At 42.6% G+C, this 22,090-nt stretch overlaps 1 protein-coding gene and 1 long non-coding RNA gene across 4 annotated transcripts in view; one reads left to right on the forward strand and one right to left on the reverse strand.

Moving 5' to 3' along the window:
• CCDC40 (coiled-coil domain 40 molecular ruler complex subunit) overlaps positions 1 to 22,090 on the forward strand; it is a 571,335-nt gene that overhangs the window by 353,611 nt on the left and 195,634 nt on the right. For all 3 annotated transcript variants that reach the window (XM_089661107.1, XM_089661108.1, XM_089661105.1), the window contains exons 13-16: positions 5,942 to 6,111; positions 6,192 to 6,283; positions 9,271 to 9,391; positions 21,701 to 21,889. In XM_089661107.1, coding sequence (XP_089517233.1) covers positions 5,942 to 6,111; positions 6,192 to 6,283; positions 9,271 to 9,391; positions 21,701 to 21,889 — 572 coding nt within the window. The remainder of the gene's footprint in view (positions 1 to 5,941; positions 6,112 to 6,191; positions 6,284 to 9,270; positions 9,392 to 21,700; positions 21,890 to 22,090) is intronic.
• Positions 1 to 22,090, reverse strand: part of LOC149437115 (uncharacterized) — a 58,406-nt gene that overhangs the window by 20,791 nt on the left and 15,525 nt on the right. Inside the window, exon 2 of the long non-coding RNA XR_016308181.1 lies at positions 5,760 to 5,875. This is a non-coding gene — a long non-coding RNA (uncharacterized LOC149437115). The remainder of the gene's footprint in view (positions 1 to 5,759; positions 5,876 to 22,090) is intronic.

Genomic DNA, 22,090 nt, shown 5'->3' on the forward strand with positions numbered 1-22,090 from the left:
AGGTAGGGCTCTGTACAGAGGTCAGTATTATGTAGGGCAGTGTACAGAGGTCAGTAGTATGTAGAGCAGTGTACAGAGGTCAGTAGGATGTAGGGAAGTGTACAGAGGTCGGTAGTATGTAGGGCAGTGTACAGAGGTCAGTAGGATGTACAGCAGTGTCCAGAGGTCCGTAGTATGTAGGACAGTGTATATAAATCAATAGTATGTAGGACAGTATATGGACGTCAGTAGTGTGTAGGGCAGTATACAGAGGTCAGTAGGATGTTGGGCAGTGTACAGAGGTCAGTAGGATGTTGGGCAGTGTACAGAGGTCGGTAGGATGTAGGGAAGTGTACAGAGGTCGGTAGTATGTAGGGCAGTGTACAGAGGTCAGTAGGATGTATAGCAGTGTCCAGAGGTCCGTAGTATGTAGGACAGTGTATATAAATCAATAGTATGTAGGACAGTCTATAGACGTCAGTAGTGTGTAGGGCAGTGTACAGAGGTCAGTAGGATGTAGAGCAGTGTACAGAGGTCAGTAGGATGTTGCGCAGTGTACAGAGGTCAGTAGGATGTTGCGCAGTGTACAGAGGTCGGTAGGATGTAGGGCAGTGTACAGAGGTCAGTGGTATGTAGGGCAGTGTACCGAGGTCAGTAGTATGTAGAGCAGTGTACTGAGGTCAGTATAATGTAGGGCAGTGTGCAGAGGTCAGTAGAATGTAGGGCGGTGTCCAGAGGTCAGTAGAATGTAGGGCGATGTCCAGAGGTCAGTAGAATGTAGGGCTGTGTCCAGAGGGCAGTAATATATAGGGCAGTGTACAGAGGTCCGTAGTATGTAGGACAGTGTATATAAATCAATAGTATGTAGGACAGTCTATAGACGTCAGTAGTGTGTAGGGCAGTGTACAGAGGTCAGTAGGATGTAGAGCAGTGTACAGAGGTCAGTAGGATGTTGCGCAGTGTACAGAGGTCAGTAGGATGTTGCGCAGTGCACAGAGGTCGGTAGGATGTAGGGCAGTGTACAGAGGTCAGTGGTATGTAGGGCAGTGTACCGAGGTCAGTAGTATGTAGAGCAGTGTACTGAGGTCAGTATAATGTAGGGCAGTGTGCAGAGGTCAGTAGAATGTAGGGCGGTGTCCAGAGGTCAGTAGAATGTAGGGCGATGTCCAGAGGTCAGTAGAATGTAGGGCTGTGTCCAGAGGGCAGTAATATATAGGGCAGTGTACAGAGGTCAGTAGTATGTAGGGCAGTGTACAGAGAACAGTAGGATAGTGTACAGAGAACAGTAGGATAGTGTACAGAGGTCAGTAGGATGTAGGGTAGTGTACAGGGGTTATCAGTATATAGAGCAGTGTACAGAGGTCAGTAGAATGTAGGGTAGTGTACAGAGGTCAGTAATATATAGGATAGTTTACAGAGGTCAGTAGGATGTAGGGTAGTGTACAGGGGTTATCAGTATGTAGAGCAGTGTACAGAGGTCAGTAGAATGTAGGGTAGTGTACAGAGGTCAGTAATATATAGGATAGTTTACAGAGGTCAGTAGGATGTAGGGTAGTGTACGGGGGTCATCAGTATGTAGAGCAGTGTACAGAGGTTAGTAGTATGTAGGGCAGTGTACAGAGGTCAATAGTAGGTAGGGCTCTGTACAGAGGTCAGTAGTATGTAAGGCAGTGTACAGAGGTCCGTAGTATGCAGAGCAGTGTACAGAGGTCAGTAGTATGTAGAGCAGTGTACAGAGGTCAGTAGTATGTAGAGCAGTGTACAGAGGTCAGTAGTATGTAGGGTAGTGTACAGAGGTCAGTAATATATAGGATAGTTTACAGAGGTCAGTAGGATGTAGGGTAGTGTACAGGGGTTATCAGTATGTAGAGCAGTGTACAGAGGTCAGTAGAATGTAGGGTAGTGTACAGAGGTCAGTAATATATAGGATAGTTTACAGAGGTCAGTAGGATGTAGGGTAGTGTACAGGGGTCATCAGTATGTAGAGCAGTGTACAGAGGTTAGTAGTATGTAGGGCAGTGTACAGAGGTCAATAGTAGGTAGGGCTCTGTACAGAGGTCAGTAGTATGTAAGGCAGTGTACAGAGGTCCGTAGTATGCAGAGCAGTGTACAGAGGTCAGTAGTATGTAGAGCAGTGTACAGAGGTCAGTAGTATGTAGAGCAGTGTACAGAGGTCAGTAGTATGCAGAGCAGTGTACAGAGGTCAGTAGTATGTAGAGCAGTGTACAGAGGTCAGTAGTATGTAGAGCAGTGTACAGAGGTCGGTAGGATGTAGGGAAGTGTACAGAGGTCGGTAGGATGTAGGGAAGTGTACAGAGGTCAGTACTATGTAGGGCAGTGTACAGAGGTCAGTAGTATGTAGAGCAGTGTACAGAGGCCAGTAGTATTTGGGGTGCTGTCTAGAGGCCAGTAGTATGTAGGGCAGTGTACAGAGGTCATTAGGATGTACAGCAGTGTCCAGAGGTCCGTAGTATGTAGGACAGTGTATATAATTCAATAGTATGTAGGGCAGTGTATAGAGGTCAGTAGTGTGTAGGGTAGTGTACAGGGGTCATCAGTATGTAGAGCAGTGTACAGAGGTTAGTAGTATGTAGGGCAGTGTACAGAGGTCAATAGTAGGTAGGGCTCTGTACAGAGGTCAGTAGTATGTAAGGCAGTGTACAGAGGTCCGTAGTATGCAGAGCAGTGTACAGAGGTCAGTAGTATGTAGAGCAGTGTACAGAGGTCAGTAGTATGTAGAGCAGTGTACAGAGGTCAGTAGTATGCAGAGCAGTGTACAGAGGTCAGTAGTATGTAGAGCAGTGTACAGAGGTCAGTAGTATGTAGAGCAGTGTACAGAGGTCGGTAGGATGTAGGGAAGTGTACAGAGGTCGGTAGGATGTAGGGAAGTGTACAGAGGTCAGTACTATGTAGGGCAGTGTACAGAGGTCAGTAGTATGTAGAGCAGTGTACAGAGGCCAGTAGTATTTGGGGTGCTGTCTAGAGGCCAGTAGTATGTAGGGCAGTGTACAGAGGTCATTAGGATGTACAGCAGTGTCCAGAGGTCCGTAGTATGTAGGACAGTGTATATAATTCAATAGTATGTAGGGCAGTGTATAGAGGTCAGTAGTGTGTAGGGCAGTGTACAGAGGTCAGTAGGATGTATGGCAGTGTCCAGAAGTCTTTAGTATGTTGGGCAGTGTCCAGAAGTCAATGGTACAGAGTGGTTTCCTAGACGTGCAGAGTGGTGCAGGGAAGCTGCTCTCCCATATCTACCTGTGTTGGTTTGCTGATTCCCAAAGGGCTTCCTATCTAGTCCTCATGTCACTGACATACACAAGTGCTTGAAATGGATGGTAAAGGAGGGCCGGCGAGTATCAGCTCAATTCAGTGAGGCATATCTCATCCTTGCACTGCTCTACAGTTGGAGGAGGAGCAATTTTGTCAGACACTTGATGTTTGGGGACACTGATGGGGATACCCGATGTATGGGTACACTGTGATAGTATCACTTGATGGATTGGGACACTGTGATGGGGACACCTGATTTATGGGGGCACTGACGGGAACACCTGATGGATGGGGACACTGTAATGGGGACACCCAATGTATGGGGACACTGAAGGGAAGACTGATTGGGCCACCTGATGTGTGGGGACACTGTGAAGGGGGGAACCCGATATATGGGATCATCTCATGTATGGTGACACTATGATGGAGACACCATATGTATAGGGACACCTGATCAATGGGAACACTGTGATGGGGACAATTGATGGATGGAGACACATGAGGTACTGTTATGGGGACACCTGATTTATGGGGACACTGTTAAGGGGAACCTGATGTCTGGGGACACTGTGATGGTGAGTTTTTGTTGTCGACACCTGATGTATGGGACACTGTCATGAGGACACCTAATGTATCAGGACACTGTGATGGGGACATTGTGTTGGGGAAACCTGATATGAGGACACTGTGATGGGGATACTGTGGTGAGGACACCTAAAGTATGAGGACATGGTATCACCTGATGGATTGGGACAATGTGACAGGGACATCTGATTTATGGGAACACTGTGATGGAGACACTTGATGTATGGGAAGACTGATGAGGACACCTTATTTATGGGGACACTGTGAGAGGGACACCTAATTGATGGGGACAATGTGAAGAGGGAACCTGATATATTGGGACACCTCGTATATGGGGACACTGATGGAGACATCTGATGTATGGGGACACTGTGATAGGGACACCCGATGGATGTGGAAACTGTGATGGGAACACCTGATCCATGGGGACACTGTGATGGTCCCACCTGATCTATGGGGAAATTGTAATCGGGATACCTGATGGATGAGGACACATGATGTATGGGGACACTGTGATGGGAGAGCCTAATGTATGGGGACACTGTGATGGGGAAACCTGATGTATGAGGACACTGTGATGGGGGTACCTGATGTCTGGGGAGACTGATGGGGACACTTGATGTATGGGGACACTGTGATGGTGAGGCTGAGATTAGAACCTGATGTATGGGGACACTGATGGGGGGACATGTTGTATGGGCCACTGTGATGGGGAGACTGTTATGGGGACACCTGATGTATGGGGACACTGTGATGAGGACACTTGATGTATGGGGATACTGTTGGGGACACCCGATATATGGGGACATTGTGATGGGTACACCATATATATATATATATATATATATATATATATATATATATATATAAAAACACTTCGATGGGGACAATTGATTTATGGGGACACTGTAATGGGGTAACCTGATGTATGGGGGCACTGTAATGGGGGAACTTGATGTATGGGGTCTTTTTGATGGAGGGAACCTGAAGTATGGGGGACACTGAGATGGTGGAACCTGATTTAATGGGGGCATTTTAAAGGGGATACTAATTTATGGGTACACTGTGATGGAGACACCTGATGTCTTGGGACATTGTGATAGGAACACCTGAGGTATGGGGAGGTTGAGATGAGAACCTGATGTATGGGCCACTGTGATGGGGGTACCTGATGTATGGGGACACTGTGATAGGGATACCCAATGCATCGGGACACTGTGATGGGGAGACCTGATGTATAGAGACACTGTGATGAGGACACCTGATGTATGGGGACACCCGATGTATGGGGGCATTGTGATAGGGAACCATATATATGAGGACACTTTGATGGGGAGACTGTGATGGGGACACTTGATTTATGGGGACACTGTGATGGCGGCAATTGATGTGTGGGGGCACTTTATGGGGACACTGTAATGGGGGAACCTGATGTATGGGGACATTTTGATGGAGGGAACCTGATGTATGGGGACATTGTGATGGGGGGGGGGGACCTGATATATGGAGACACTGATATGGGGGAACCTGATTTATGGGGTAATTTTAATGGGGATAGACATTTGTGGGGACACTGATGGGGGAACCTGATTTATGGGGACGCGGTGTTGGAGGAACCTGATTTATGGGAACACTATGATGGGGGATCCTGATTTATGGTGACACTGTGATGGGGGACCTGATTTATGGGGACACCTTGATGGGTATATGCGCAATATAATGGGGACACCTGATGCAGGCTGGTAGAGGCCCCAGTGTATTACTTTGCCCAGGGAACATGATGCTATTTAGATGGCACTGATCACAGGTGCAGCTCCATGGCATCTTCAGATCAAACAAAGGCAAAGATGTCAGCTTCCTTGACTGCAATAGAAATGAGGGTTTAGTTCCCCTTAAGTAACAGGGAGCATAGTTTTTACTCTCACCATATCTTATTCAGTCCTGAATTTTCTCTGCTTGATGGCATTCTTCTTTCAACTTTCACAGTGCATAGTGTCTTCATCACCAACTTGTCGCTTTGATGAAGCCCCTTTTCTTTCTACTAAACAGTAAAGAAAGATTTGTAAAGCCAGTGCTTAGCAAGAGCAATGCCTCTGATTTCTTACAGATGAAATTGAGCAGGAAAAAAATGAGCAAAAGGATATTGAACATCACATGAAAAACTTAAAAAATGATATGACACGTCTGAACATGCTGCTAAACAAAAACACAACCTCTAAGGAGCAGTTACAGCAGCGCAATCAGCTGATGGAGAGCGAGTTTATACAATCTCTTCGGGTAAGTGTCACAAATGGGTACTGTGCTCTGTAGCTAGACTCACTGGTCACAGCTGTGAACTCCCATTTTCTTTTTGGCAGGAGGCTGAGAGAGAATCAGTAGAGATGCAGGAGAATCTTGTAAACTTTCAAGAAGAGAAGGACAGGCTACTCAAAGGTCTAGTGGAAACTGAGTGAGTATAGTTAATACTTATACAACAAACAGCTACTAAAATACTGTACTAAGAAAACAGGGTAACATCTATTTAAGTATTATACCTGAATGTTTTAAAACTGAAACATTTTAATATTTACTGTTTTGCTTATCTTGGCTAATATTGAGCTAGAGGGGCATTGTAAAAACTACTGAATAAGCAATAAATACAGTTGTGTTCAAAATAATAGCAGTCAGACATCACTAACCTGATCAATCACTGTTTTTGGAAGAAATTATTTTTCTACATGGCAAATAATTTACTAGCAGGTGTAGTAGAGTAATAGAAATCCAACAGACCCAACACTCATGACAAAATAATAGCAGTGTGGAGTTCTGTTAGTGAGGTCATTCATTCTTTGAAAAACAGGTGGCAATTATTGCCCTTATTTAAGGATGGAAGGCAACAAATGTTGTACATGCTGGTTACAGTGCATTTCTCTTTGAAATTCTGAGGAAAATGGGTCGTTCCAGACATTATTCAGAAGAACAGCGTACCTTGATTAAAAAGTTGATTGGAGAGGGGAAAACATATAAAGTAGTGAAGAAAATGATAGGCTGCTCTGCTAAAATGATCGCAAATGCTTTAAAATGGCAACCAAAACCTGAAAGACGTGGAAGAAAGCGAAAAACTACCATTCAAATGGATAGAATAGCCAAAATGGCAAGGACTCGGCCAACAATCAGCTCCAGGAAGATCAAAGAAGGTCTAAAGTTACCTGTGAGTACTGTTACAATTAGAAGACTTCTATGTGAAGCCAAGCTATCTGCAAGAAGCCCCCTCAAAGTCCCACTGTTGAAATAAACACGTGCTGAAGAGGTTACAATTTGCCAAAGAGCACATTGACTGGCCTAAAGAGAAATGGTGCAACATTTTGTGGACTGATGAAAGTAAGATTGTTCTTTTTGGGTCTAGTGGCCGGAGACAGTTTGTCAGACGCCCCCCAAACACTTAATTCAAGCCAGAGTACACTGTGAAGATAGTGAAGCATGGCATCATGATATGGGGATGTTTCTCATACTATGGTGTTGGGCCTATTTATCACATACCAGGGATCATGGATCAGTTTGGATACATTAGAATAATTGAAGAGGTCATGCTGCCTTATGCTGAAGACGAAATGCCCTTGAAATGGGTGTTCCAACAAGACAACGACCCCAAACACACCAGTAAATGTGCAACATCTTGGTTCCAGACCAACAAGATTGACGTTATGGAGTGGCCAGCCCAATCCCCGGATCTTAATCCAATAGAAAACTTGTGGGGTGACATCAAAAATGCAGTTTCTGAGGCAAAACCAGGAAATAGAGAAGAACTGTGGAATGTAGTCCAATCATCCTGGGCTGGAATACGTGTTCACAGGTGCCAGAAGTTGGTTGACTCCATGCAACACAGATGTACAGCAGTTCTCAGAAACAGTGGTTATACAACTAAATATTAATTAAGTGATTCAAAGGAAAGCAAAATCTTCCAACATTTTTCAGTTTATATAGTGAATGTTTGAGTTTGTAAAGAAGAATACAAACACTGCTATTTTTTTGAACAGTCTAATATTCACTTTTCTTCAATTATTTTTAGAGGAACAACACAATTTTGATATGTTTTGATTTGGAATAGAATGTGTAGTGTTCCCAATGCATTTGTGTGTATGGAAATAAAAGCTATTAGAAGGATTTTGAACTTTATTAATTTTTTTTCAGCACACTGCTATTATTTTGAACACAACTGTATATCTGAAACAAAGAATCAGTAATTTATTACAGGGAAGTCACCCAAAAGAACCGAAATACCTCTGTTCTAGAGACATCTGGGAGTCGCTAAACCTGGGGTGCTGTAGTATGCAAATAATGATTTCAAGAGGGTTGGAACAGAGCTTGGTTCTCTCCAGCCTTTTTATTAATCAGTTAAGTTACCCATCATACTAATCCACCAGAAGACAGTTACTGATGGGGTAAGCCAAGCACTCACTGCAAGTCAGTATTTGCCTAATAAAGTATCCAAGGTTCATAGGCCATTCTGCTTATGGGCATCAGCAAGGACTGCCCCAGCCTTGAGAAAAGGTGAAGATGAAGAGGACCCTGTAGAGTCATGTTATCTGCCTAAAGACTAAAAAAAAAAAAAAAAAGTTAATAGTAGAAAAAACAAAATAACTAGCAGACAGCCAGCAGGGGGCAGAAGGGGGTGGGGGAGAGTGAGGTTGTTAAAACAGTATTAAACCCAAACATATATTGCAGTGGTTAGATGTGGTGGCTGCATTAGTTAAATTTTTTTTTGGCTTTTTTCCTCTCTGTTTTCACCTGATGATCTGGCCAGTAACACCCCTCCTATATTAGAGTGGATGAAGAAGAATGATTACAGTGGATGAAGGAGCACAGGAGCACTTTTGGACAGCAGCATTGTCAGTCTGTGGGGAGGGTTGTGTTAGATGTACTAGCAGATTTAGACGCACTATCAAATTAAAGCTAAACTTTTTAAAAGCTGTTACAGCGAACATGTTTTTCTTTTGCGATAATGGTTTTACATAAATAAAATGTGACCATTGCAAGTATCCCTGGCAGTGGTAAATGGTTTTCCTCAACCCTCTGACTGCTACATCTGCACGGCAGCTAATTCTGTTGAAAAACAACAGACATACAGGCTAAATCGCCAGGTCAAAATAAAAGAAAGGAATCTTAGAAATAAAACTAATGTAGCAATTACATCTAATAATTGGTAAGCTGCAATAGAATGTATGCTTTTGAGTTTAATACCACTTTAGATGGGGATCAGTGAGCCTACTGAAAAAAAAAACATATTTTTTGATCTTGGAGATTTCTCCTCACTTCCTGGCCTCTGGTGTGTCAGTAGGACCATAGAGTGCTTTTGTTTAGCTGAAAGATTCTTTAGAGCTCAGAGAGAGTTTGTATTTTACTAAATGGGGGTCACATAGAAGAAACACACTTACTCCTTGTTATTCTAAACATCAGGCATCAAATTATGCTTTGGGAGAAGAAGATTCAACTGGCAAAAGAAATGAGAAATGCAGTGGACTCCGACATTGGACAGGGAGAAATTCGAGCAATGAAAGCAGAGATACACCGTATGCAGGTAAGCAGTGTATAGGATTGCTCTGTTTTTTCTGTCTTTAAAGATAAACAGTCAGTACTGCCCTTATCTTTCCAACAAGGACTCAACAAGCAATGACAGAGAAATTTAGTAAATTGTACTGGATCCCCCCCCCCCAAGCCAAGCCAAGGAAGCTGCCATCTGTTTGATCTGCCATGGTGCTGCACATATGATCAGTTATAACATCAAACATTTGATAGTTTGATAGTTTGGTTGAGAACACAATTAAATGTGACGGTGAGCATTCCTAGCATGCCGAGAATGTAACTTTTTTTGTAAACTGTTCAATCAATAGCTTTAGTTCTGTTTTAATTATTAGACTGTAAGCAGATTGGCCTCTACAAATTCGGCACAGTGCCTAAAAATGGGGAGCAACTGAGCACTTGTAGAGCATGATCAGACAGTGTATTATTGGATTTTAAGCACTAAAGGTACTTATTTTTAATTTTTTCAATAGCTATACCTGCAAAAGCAGCCAGCCCGAAGTGATCTTGCAAGACTTAATTTTCTGACTAAAGTTCCACTTTAGGTAATGTACTTAATCACTTGCCAACTGTGCTATAGCCAAATGATGGCTACAGTGTGGTTGTCCAGTTCTGGGAGGACGTCATATGATGTCCTCCCAGAATGTGCCCTTCAGCTCGCCCCCAGCGATCTCTGTGATCACTGTGTCCTATGGACACAGCTGATCACGTGATGTGGTAAAAGGCCAATCACAGCGGCCTTTTACCACATGATCAGCTGTGTCCAATGACACAGCAGATCACAGGGTAAATGCAGTTGCTGGTTATCAGCTGCATTTTACTCACGCTGTCACAGCGTGAGGAAAGTACTGACGACAACTGGCAATTGTCAGAGGATGGATCAGCACTGATAATTAGGGCACTGATGATCAGTGCCACCCACCAGTGCCGTCCACCTGTTCCCAGCAGTGCCGCCTAACTGTGCCCAGCAGTGCCACCCAGCTGTGCCCATCAATGTCTAGTAGTGCCACCCACCTGTGCCCAGCAGTGCTGCCAGTCAGTGCCACCCATCAGTGCTGCCTATCAGTGCCCATCATTGTTGCATATCAGTGCAGCATCATCAGTGCCACCTCATCAGTGCTGCCTATCCGTGCCACCTCACCAGTGCTGCCTATCAGTGCCCATCAATGCAGCCTGATCAACGCACATCAGTGAAGGATAAAATTTACCTGTTTGCAAAATTTTATAATAGAAACAAAAAAAAACTTTTTTTTTTTTCAAATTGTTTGCTCTTTTTTTGTTTATATTGCAAAAAAAAAAAAACACCCAGCGGTGAGTAAATATCACCAAAAGAAAGCTCTATTTGTGTGAAAAAAATGATAAAAATTTTTTCATTGTCATTCAAAGTGCGACAGTGCTGAAAGCTGAAAATTAGCCTAGGCATGAAGGGGGTATAAGTGCCCAGTAGGCAAGTGGTTAATATGGAACTGTATAATATGGAATGTTTGAAAAATTGAAAAATAACTTTATTATAAATTGCATGACACTATACTGATAAATACACACACAAAAATATAGAGCTCTGGATGACACTGACTTGGGTCAGTAAATCATATACATATGTGTGTAGTTAACCTCTTGCCGCCCGGCCAATGGCCGTTTGGCGGCCGGCAAAATCCCTCAGCATTCCGGGTGGTTGCCATATGGCGTCCTCTCGGGCATGCGCAGTTTGCACACCTGCAGAGCCACGCAGCGGCGCAATCTGTCACCAGCGATGTACCTCTGACATGGCCGATGACAGATCTGAGTACCGGCCCCGTTGCTGGTACCATGTGACCTGCTGTGACCAATCACAGAAGGTCACATGACAGTTGTATAAAATGGATGGCTTCATTCATGCCATCCATTGTATACTAGTGTGTCTAGCTGTGAATGGTCACAGTGATCACATGCACAAGCTGGGCCAATCACAGCCCAGCTGTGTCATGTGATTAGCTGTGGCCAAATCACAGCTAAGCACAAATGAAAAAAAAAAAAAATCCTGAATGAATCGATGTCATTCAGGTAAATGCTTGCTTATAGCAAAGTAATTCTTTGTAAATTGTGTAAAAAAAAAAAAACACTTCCCAAAGTAGTACAATGTTACTATGGTAACATTGTACTACTTTGGTCATAGTGAAATCTTAAAAAAAAAATCCTAAAAAAAATGTAATAAAAAAAAAAAACAACATGCCAGTTATATGATGACGCTGTACTGCACTGGTGACAGTATGTAAAAAAAAAAATAGTGAAAATAATTTTTTTAATTTTTTCATTTTCCGAAAAATTATGACAAAAAAAATACAACTTCAAAAAACTCACCATGCCTCTTTTGAAGTACGTCGGACTGTCTACTATGCAAAAAGGGGTCATTTGGGAGATATCTGTACTGTTTTGACATTCTTGGACCTCAATAAATTAGATTGGCTGTCAGTATTTCAGGATTGATTATTATTCAGATATATCCCATAGTTTGTGAACTCTATAATCCCATAGTTTGTGAACTCTATAACTTTCCTACAAACTAAAAAATACATCCTAATTTGGGTTATTTTCACCAAAGACATGTAGCAGAATACATCTTGTCCTAAATTTCTGAAGAACACTTATTTGCAAACTTTTATAACAGAAACAAAGAAAAACATGTTTTTTTTTTTCAAAATTTTCCGTATTTTTTGTTAATTTAGCAAAAAAAAAAAAAACCCCGCTGGTGATTAAATACCACCAAAAGAAATCTCTAGTTGTGTGAAGAAAATGATAAAATTTTAGTTTGGGTACAATGTTGTATGACCGCGCAATTGTCATTCAAAGTTTGAGAGCGCTGAAAACTGAAAAATGGCCAGGGCAGGAAGGGGGTAAAATTGCCCGGTATGGAAGAGGTTAAACCCCTCTTCACTCAACACACCCTGAAATAATATAATATTGCTCTAAATAGTTGCTGCTAAAACACTGTTAGTGACTTCATAACACCTGTACCACCTGTAAATGAATAGCAGTAAAGTGTAGCGCAACAAACTGATCTCATATAACAATCAATAAAAAACAATAATTAGAGTCTCATGAATAAAGTCTCTTATAACACCACTGTGCAATTTGTATAAAATAAGTCTTGTCTCTTCTTCAGGGCCAACCGTGCCACCATTAGGTGAAAAATCTACTCACCTCACTAATCATTAGGTCACTATGCGCTCAACATATGGACAGATTTGTGTACACCCTCTGTGGTCTTCCCCCAGCTCCTCTCCCGGCACCGCCACAGTATACATTCCTTCAGCTGATACTCTCATATAATATGTATTATGGAAAACAGAAAAGTGGAACCATAGTGCTCTCTATTTATAAAACTATTTATTATCTCCCAGATTAAAAACACTTACAAAATGTAAAACATGAGTATATGTATATGCTGGCTTGTTTCTTTCTCAAGACAGACGTGCCCTGCAAAAATATCCTCCTGCTGTAAGTCCCATTCAGTGCACCTACTGTCTGCTGCATGTTACACACACTATATTATAGTATGTTTGTAGAGCTTTCAGTCCCCAGCTCCCATGGTATACTTTATGATTTATGTAGGCTTAATATTTTTATTTTTTTCCCTTATTTATTTTTTGGTCTTGATTTTGGATTTTTGTAAATATGTTTTTTTTCCACATTTTTGCATGTGCACTCTTTATAGTATGTCTATTGTGCAGGGTATTATGGGATATTATACATTTGTATAGTGCCATGTAATTTATAATAATAAACGTTATTTTCCATTTTCTCAAACAATTTTTGTGGCGCAGACATTTGTATAAGAAGGTTTTGAGCTAATGGCTTGTCTAGAAAACATACCGTGTATTTTCCCTGTCTGTGATACTAGTAACAACTTAGACAGCATACAAGCCACTCAATGCACAAATAGGAAAGGTAACAATAAAAACATAAATGGCTTTCTATCTAGCTTCTTCTATTGCTCTCTGATGAAAGGAGAGTCCTTGTCTGGCAGATACATCTAGGTAATACTTTTGCCTCTCACAGAAGATTTACAAAAGCCTCATGTTCAGTGGATACTTTAGTTGGTAACATCATAGGGTTGATTGAGGATTAACTCTGTTCTTGTGTTTAAAGTTGTAGGGAACTGTTATTTTATACACTAGTTGTGGTTTGTTTACATCCATATACAGCCACTACCATAGAGGTCCCATTACAGACAAGTCCCTAGGTGTGCTTCCTGCCCCTACAAAGAGGTCAAGAAACCCCAGGATGTTATATAGTTTTGTTTTCCAGGAAGTATCAGGCAGAGGGTTCCAGCCTGCCATGTGCTGTGTATCTGGGGAGAACTGTATGGTGATTCTGTGAGTAATGATCCAGATTAACAAGGCTGTTATCTATGTAGTTGTTACTGAAGCAGATTAGGTCTGCCTCTGTTATATTTCAACTTCTGTATAGGAACCCTAATAACTCTGTAAGAGAGAGATTTGTGGTTCATTATCATTATTCTATTTACACACTGCAGAATCCTTATAGTTGTCTATATATATATATATATATATATATAGATCAGTGTTTTCACCTGCATAAGGCTGTCAGGTGAACTTTCTATTAATTGCAGTGTATCTTTGCAGCCTCTTTGCTTGAAGAGCCTTATTGGTCTGGATCTCTCTTTAGCTAGGATTAGCATAGGGAGTGTTGGATAAGATTAGGCTAGAGGTAGGTTAGGCATCCGACGGCCACTTAGACAGATAGAGGCCCGGTTGCAGTGACAGCCCAGTTTAGGGATAGGGACTAAGAGTAAGGCTAGATAGGGCATTTTATCCTTTTAGGTGATGCATCGCTGATCTTCAGACAAGCAGTGCAATCATCCGCATGTTACTTGGACGCCATCACAGCATCTAAAGTGGAAGCGTGCATCTTATTGACTCTCACCTCTCCAGGGGCCCCTGCAACCGGACAGCGCTATAACCCATGGTTGGAGGTATTCTGTATACTACATGCACATATACCCGGGTATAATTGCAACCTCCCAATTTATGCTAAATTGTAATTCCTGAATGTTATTCTTATGCATCCTGTTTTATGTGGCTGCTTTATATAAACTTTGCATTAATCTCATACAGGTGTGGTGACATGTTTATCATGTTAGAAATATAAGCTGGGTGCATTAATACTGCTATGTATAGTTACTTTAAGTTGTCTACCTGTTACATTCCTAGAAAGGGGTGAGTCTCCTCAATTGCAGGATCCCTATTCTAGGTGGAGGCACTGCCATTTGTATTATCACAACCCCCTCTTCCATATAGCGAAGGCTCAGGATTGCCTACTCATATACAGGTTAGCGCCATAGCTTGTTTGGTGTGGGCCGTTTCACATAACCCCCCCCAAAACAGGGCTATATTTGGAGGCACTGCTGAGAGCGAAGTGGGTTTAATAGTCAGTCATGGAGGAGCAACACGAAGAAAAGTGGCGCCCTCAACCTACTCCTAGAAGGAGGTACCTTCCCTCTGTCCCACAAAATGTCAGTGTAAAAGAAGAACAAATGCCAGTTAACTATTCTTATCAGGAAGATGTCAATATTCCACAATCTAGTGAGAATGCTGTTGGCACTTTAAATCAACTGACTGAGATGCTAGCACAAGGGTTACAGGCGGCACATTATAGAAAGCTAAAAGTGTTCTCTGGTAATGTTCCTGTACCACAAGGAGAAGAAGCTTTCGAAGTTTGGAAAGAGCACACCCTTCAATGCTTGAAAGAATGGTCCTGCTCAGAGGAAGGCAAGCGTCAGCGTGTTATGGAAAGTCTGCAATCTCCAGCAGCAGAACTAATCCGCTTGTATCGAGATACCCATGAGGGGGTAAGTGCAACAGACTATATACAAGTACTGTCTGACCATTTTGAACCATACTATGACCTTGAACAGATGGTTGCTGACTATCGTATGACCCGTCAGAAAGAAGGAGAGAGTGTTTCCACTTTTATTAATCGATTGCATTTACTGTTGTCACGTCTGGTGTATCACACTGCTATACAGCCTGATGCAGTGAGAACTAGTCAATTAGTACGGGGGTTGTTACCTCATCATCCTCTCGCACAGCTCCTCAAAGTGAAGTTATCTGATGATGATCTTCCTCTTCATGGACTAATGAAGTTAGTGAAGAAATTGGAAGCTGACATTCAGTTTAGCACCCCTAAGAAAGTGGAACAACCTTTTAAAGAGGACCTCCCTTCTCGTCCTGTTCAAACTGATCAACCTGAATTCACTTGGTCCAAGTCTTCCATTAACAAGCCCGTTGCATTATACAGAGGGAGAGACTCTAGAAAGTGCTTCAGGTGTGGTCAGACAGGCCATTCAGCTAGACAATGTCATGACGATTATGAGGGAATGGTGCAAAGTGTGTCATTCCCTGTACAAAAGCACAAAGGACGACTGAAATATTCAAAGTCAGGATCAAAACAGCCTATCATAGGCTCCAAGTCCATTGTTAATGTTACTGTCAACGGACGTAAAACTTCAGCTTTGTTTGACACTGGGTCTCAAGTTACCCTTATCTATCGTTCCTTCTATCAGAAGCATTTGAGCAACACACCACTTCAATCTACTGGACAGATGAAGTTGTGGGGGTTGAACTCTAAGTCATACCCTGTTGATGGAAGCCTGCGCATAATTGTTACTGTACCTGGTTTAGAGGACAAAGGTGTTCCTCCCATGGAGATCACTGCACTTGTGTGTCCTGACACTGGGGACTCCAATGCCGCTCCTGTGATATTAGGTACTAATTGTAAAGCAGTACACTGTGCTTTTCAGAAGTTTCTTGAAGGAGGTCGAACTGCTTCTTTTGATCAAATTGAACTGTCTTCTGATCTTAAAGAGCTTTGTAATGTCCTCTCTGTTGGCTATCAACACGGAGTGGTGTATCACATCGGTAGGCATGCAGTGGAAATTCCTCCAGGGGGAGAGAGAATACTAAGGGTTGCTTCCAGCATTGCTCCTGAGCTACTTGGAGATGGCAGTTACGTCCTTATGGAAACACCCGAAGAGATGATCAACAAAGAGGGGTGGAAGGTGATTCCTGAAAGGAAAGACTGGAGGGCCAGAGTGGACCTATCTACGGTTGTGACTGTGAGAAACTGTTCACCTTACCCCATTGTAATTGATCCTTACCAAAAGGTAGCCCATTGCTATCCTGTGTTTGGTGTTAACCCCTATGCTGAAGTGTGCAAAGTGCAAGTTGAAGGTACCGCTCCTACTGTTGAATTTGATCTGACTGATCCAAACTTATCTGAGCTTTGGGTTCACAGATTGACACAGCAGTTATCAGGATTACCAGAAGTATTTTCTATGGATGAAATGGATGTAGGCTGTGCCAAAAGTGCTCAACACACTTTCAGGCTAACAGATGCCACTTCCCTTCCGGAAAAGGCCCAGAAGGATAGCTCCAAAGGATGTTGATGAGCTCAGACAGACCTTACATCAGATGAAAGATCAGGGGATCATTGCAGATAGTAAAAGTCCCTATGCTTCACCTATTGTTGTGGTAAGAAAGAAGTGTGGATCTATTCGCCTATGTGTGGACTATCGAACCCTGAATCGAAGGACAATACCTGATCAGTATACACTACCCAGGATAGAAGAGGCTTTGGAAGCTCTGAATGGAAATCAGTGGTTCACAGTTCTTGATTTGCGGTCAGGGTACTATCAGGTTCCAATGGCTCCTGAAGACCAAGAGAAAACAGCCTTCATATGTCCTTTGGGCTTCTATCAGTTTACCCGCATGCCACAAGGCATAAGGGGTGCACCAGCAACATTTCAAAGATTAATGGAACGCATTTTGGGTGATTTAGTTCCATGAGAGTGTCTTGTGTACCTCGATGACATTATTGTATTTGGAGCTTCATTGGAGGAACATGAAGAACGTCTCATGCAAGTGTTGCAGCGTCTAAAGGAGGAAGGGCTGAAGTTGTCTGCAGACAAGTGTAAGTTCTGCCGTTCATCTGTTACCTATGTAGGCCACATTGTTTCTGCTGAAGGAGTGGCCACAGATCCTGCCAAAGTTGAAGCAGTTGTGAATTGGCCACGACCTCAGAATATCACAGAGTTACATTCATTCCTTGGATTCTGTGGTTATTACCGCAGATTTGTAGAAGGATATTCCAAAGTGGCCAAGTCCCTACATGACTTGTTGAAGACTGATTCGAGCGGTCAAGAAAAACAGAAGAAATATACCAAAAATCCTTTTGGCGATAAGTGGACTTCAACCTGTGAGGATGCCTTCATTCAGTTAAAGAAGAAGTTAACAGAGGCACCCGTTCTGGCCTATGCTAATGCTCGAAAGCCGTATGTTCTCCATGTAGATGCTAGCTTTGAAGGACTGGGTGGAGTGTTGCACCAGGAGTATCCAGCTGGGTTGCGACCAGTCGCCTTCATCAGCCGAAGCCTCACAGTTAGCGAGCGCAATTACCCAGTTCACAAGTTGGAATTCTTAGCTCTCAGATGGGCTATTGCCGATAAGTTACATGATTATCTTTATGGAGCAGCTTTCGAAGTAAGAACGGATAACAATCCTTTGACATATGTCTTAACCACAGCAAAACTAGATGTCACTGGACATCGCTGGTTGGCTGCTCTATCAAATTATCATTTCATCTTGAAATACAAACCTGGTCCAAAGAACATTGGTGCAGATGCGTTATCCAGACGCCCTGGGTTAACGCCTGTCTCTGAAGACAATGAATGGGAGGAAGTCCTTGGTCCTGGTGTTGGAGCACTATGTTCTATGGCTGCAGTAGTGGACGATAACGTGGCTTTCTCAGAGATGCGGCTCATAGACTCCATAGGAAGTGGACCTGATGCTGTACCAGACATGTTTGCTTACCCAGCAGCCCTAGGCTCATTTGAGAACTGTTCTATATCTCCTCAGCAGATGATTAAGAGTCAAAAGGCTGACCCTTTGATTGGGCCTTTATATAGAGCAGTTAGTGTTAATGATCCAGAGATATTGAAGAAAACCTTGCCTGCTGAATGTAGCTCATTTCTGAGAGACTGGGATAAATTCAGGATTGAAAAGGGCCTACTCTACCGTGTGACTCTGTATCATGACCACCCAGGGAGACGTCAACTGGTTCTCCCTTATTGTTTTCGAAAGATGGTTTTCAGAAGTCTACATGATCATCATGGTCATTTGGGGCCTGAGAAGACCTATGGCTTGATTCAGGACCGCTTTTATTGGCTCAGAATGAGAGAAACTGTGACTAGCCTTTGTAGAAGGTGCCTCCGTTGTCTGAGACGAAAAACCCTCCCAGTTCGAGCTGCCCCAATGGGACATTTACAGAGTTCAGGCCCCATGGATTTGGTCTGTATCGATTTTCTATGCATTGACAATGATTCAAGAGGAATTGGGAACGTGTTGGTAGTGACTGATCACTACACACGGTATGCACAAGCTTTTCCTACCAAGGATCAAAAGGCAGTGACAGTCGCCAGAGTGCTTTGGGAGAAGTATTTCATCCACTATGGCTTACCCCACAGATTGCATTCGGATCAGGGAAGAGACTTTGAGAGCAGACTAGTTAAGGAATTACTTCAACTGCTCAACATCTATAAAAGCCGGACTACCCCTTATCACCCTGAAGGTGATGCTCTCCCTGAGAGATTTAACAGAACTTTGCTTGATATGTTAGGTACTCTACAGGTTGATGATAAACGCATTTGGCGTCGTAAAGTTGAAGCCATGGTTCATGCTTACAATAGCACAAGACATGAGACTACTGGATTCTCCCCTTATTTCTTAATGTTTGGAAGGGAGCCTAGACTGCCAATAGACCTCTTGCTAGGGGTCTCCACTGATGGTGTCGATCATCAAAGTCACTATCAGTATGTAGCTTGTCTGAAAGATACCCTTAAGTCAGCTTATCGTTTGGCTGAAGAAAATGCTGCCAAGATAAATGAAGGGAACAAAAGGAGGTTTGATCGTCGTGTGAGATACAGAGAATTGAAACCTGGTGACCAGGTATTGCTTAGAAACTTGGGCCCTTCTGGGAAGCATAAATTAGCTGACCGATGGAGGAATGAGATTTTTACAGTGGTGAGCAAATTACCTGGAATTCCTGTGTACAAAATAAAGGGACCAGAAGGTAGAGTAAAAGCTTGGCATCGAAACCATTTGCTCCCTATTCCTCAAGTCAATGATGATGATGACTCAGAAGGTACTGTGGGAAGGGACTCCCCACAACCTCAGGCTAACATTACAACTGACCCTCCTGACTCTAAGGAGAGTGACTGGACTGTAGTTCCTGAGATTCAGAGCCCAACAGCTTATCCTCTTCCAAGAGAGTCACTGAACCCTAGATCTCCAGAGTTTGTGCCTGAATCAGTGAGTACGCCTAACCAAGAATCTAGTTCTACTCCACAATCAGTGCCATCTCTTCCCATGACACAAAGCCCTCATTCAGTACCTGAAAATCAGGGATTACCTCATAGGGAAGTGCGTAGAGGAGGAAGGGTTAGACATCCACCACCTGTTTTGACTTATGATACTTTGGGAGATCCCAGCATCATTCCTCAGCCCCATCTATACCATGCCTGGGTAGGGGCAGCATCTAATCTGGTCAATATGCTACCTGTATTTGCATCACCTGGCATGTATTTATACTAATCTGTTGTTTTCTTTAGCAAACCATTGTAATGGAGAGAGGACAACGTTGTGTATTTGAAATTGAATTTCATTATTGTATATAATGTGAGCTTCCTTTGACGGGACGTAAAGGTTTCACCAGGGGGAGAGTGTAGGGAACTGTTATTTTATACACTAGTTGTGGTTTGTTTACATCCATATACAGCCACTACCATTGAGGTCCCATTACAGACAAGTCCCTAGGTGTGCTTCCTGCCCCTACAAAGAGGTCAAGAAACCCCAGGATGTTATATAGTTTTGTTTTCCAGGAAGTATCAGGCAGAGGGTTCCAGCCTGCCATGTGCTGTGTATCTGGGGAGAACTGTATGGTGATTCTGTGAGTAATGATCCAGATTAACAAGGCTGTTATCTATGTAGTTGTTACTGAAGCAGATTAGGTCTGCCTCTGTTATATTTCAACTTCTGTATAGGAACCCTAATAACTCTGTAAGAGAGAGATTTGTGGTTCATTATCATTATTCTATTTACACACTGCAGAATCCTTATAGTTGTCTATATATATATATATATATATATATATATATATATATATATATATATATATCAGTGTTTTCACCTGCATAAGACTGTCAGGTGAACTTTCCATTAATTGCAGTGTATCTTTGCAGCCTCTTTGCTTGAAGAGCCTTATTGGTCTGGATCTCTCTTTAGCTAGGATTAGCATAGGGAGTGTTGGATAAGATTAGGCTAGAGGTAGGTTAGGCATCCGACGGTCACTTAGACAGATAGAGGCCCGGTTGCAGTGACAGCCCAGTTTAGGGATAGGGACTAAGAGTAAGGCTAGATAGGGCATTTTATCCTTTTAGGTGATGCATCGCTGATCTTCAGACAAGCAGTGCAATCATCCGCATGTTACTTGGACGCCATCACAGCATCTAAAGTGGAAGCGTGCATCTTATTGACTCTCACCTCTCCAGGGGCCCCTGCAACCGGACAGCGCTATAACCCATGGTTGGAGGTATTCTGTATACTACATGCACATATACCCGGGTATAATTGCAACCTCCCAATTTATGCTAAATTGTAATTCCTGAATGTTATTCTTATGCATCCTGTTTTATGTGGCTGCTTTATATAAACTTTGCATTAATCTCATACAGGTGTGGTGACATGTTTATCATGTTAGAAATATAAGCTGGGTGCATTAATACTGCTATGTATAGTTACTTTAAGTTGTCTACCTGTTACATTCCTAGAAAGGGGTGAGTCTCCTCAATTGCAGGATCCCTATTCTAGGTGGAGGCACTGCCATTTGTATTATCACAACCCCCTCTTCCATATAGCGAAGGCTCAGGATTGCCTACTCATATACAGGTTAGCGCCATAGCTTGTTTGGTGTGGGCCATTTCACATAACCCCCCCCAAAACAGGGCTACAAAGTGAACCTATGTTGTCCCCCATACAGACAAATCAACAGGCTCCTGTCTTCAGCCAACAAGGATGCAGAAAGTTTAAAGTCGTGCAAAAATTTATAATACACTTTAATATACAAAAAAATTAAATAATTTTCTGTTAAAAAATAAACAAATTGCAAAAAAAAAATGATTATATATATATAGAGAGAGAGAGAGAGAGAGAGAGATAGTATATATCTAAATAATATATGTGTATGTCTTCAGGCACGTTATACTCAGTTGATGAAGCAGCAGGAGAAGTTGATCCGTGACATGGAAGCTGTAGTTTCCCGCAGAGAAACCGTTATGATGCGGGGAAAGAACCAGAGTGAGAGGGACAAAAAACACCTGACAGCCTGTGAATTTCGTGGCAAACTGCAAGAATTGCGAAAGAAGATAAAAGAAACTGTGAAGGTAAAAAAATAGCTTTTATTGGGCCTCACTTGTGCATTGTGTGCACACATCTGCTCAAGATGTGTACACTTTCATACAAATATAAGTACCTGTGTTTGTTTCAAGCATGCAGTAGTGGGCAGGAGATGCTCTATTTTTTAAATGATTTAAAGTAGCTGTAAACCCTTACATATACTCTGAAGTGACTGGCCTCAGGTGATA

Source organism: Staurois parvus, unplaced genomic scaffold, assembly GCF_062004578.1.
Source record: "Staurois parvus isolate SC_StPar_1 unplaced genomic scaffold, SC_StPar_1.0 ptg001313l, whole genome shotgun sequence".
NCBI classification, from domain to species: Eukaryota; Metazoa; Chordata; class Amphibia; order Anura; family Ranidae; genus Staurois; species Staurois parvus.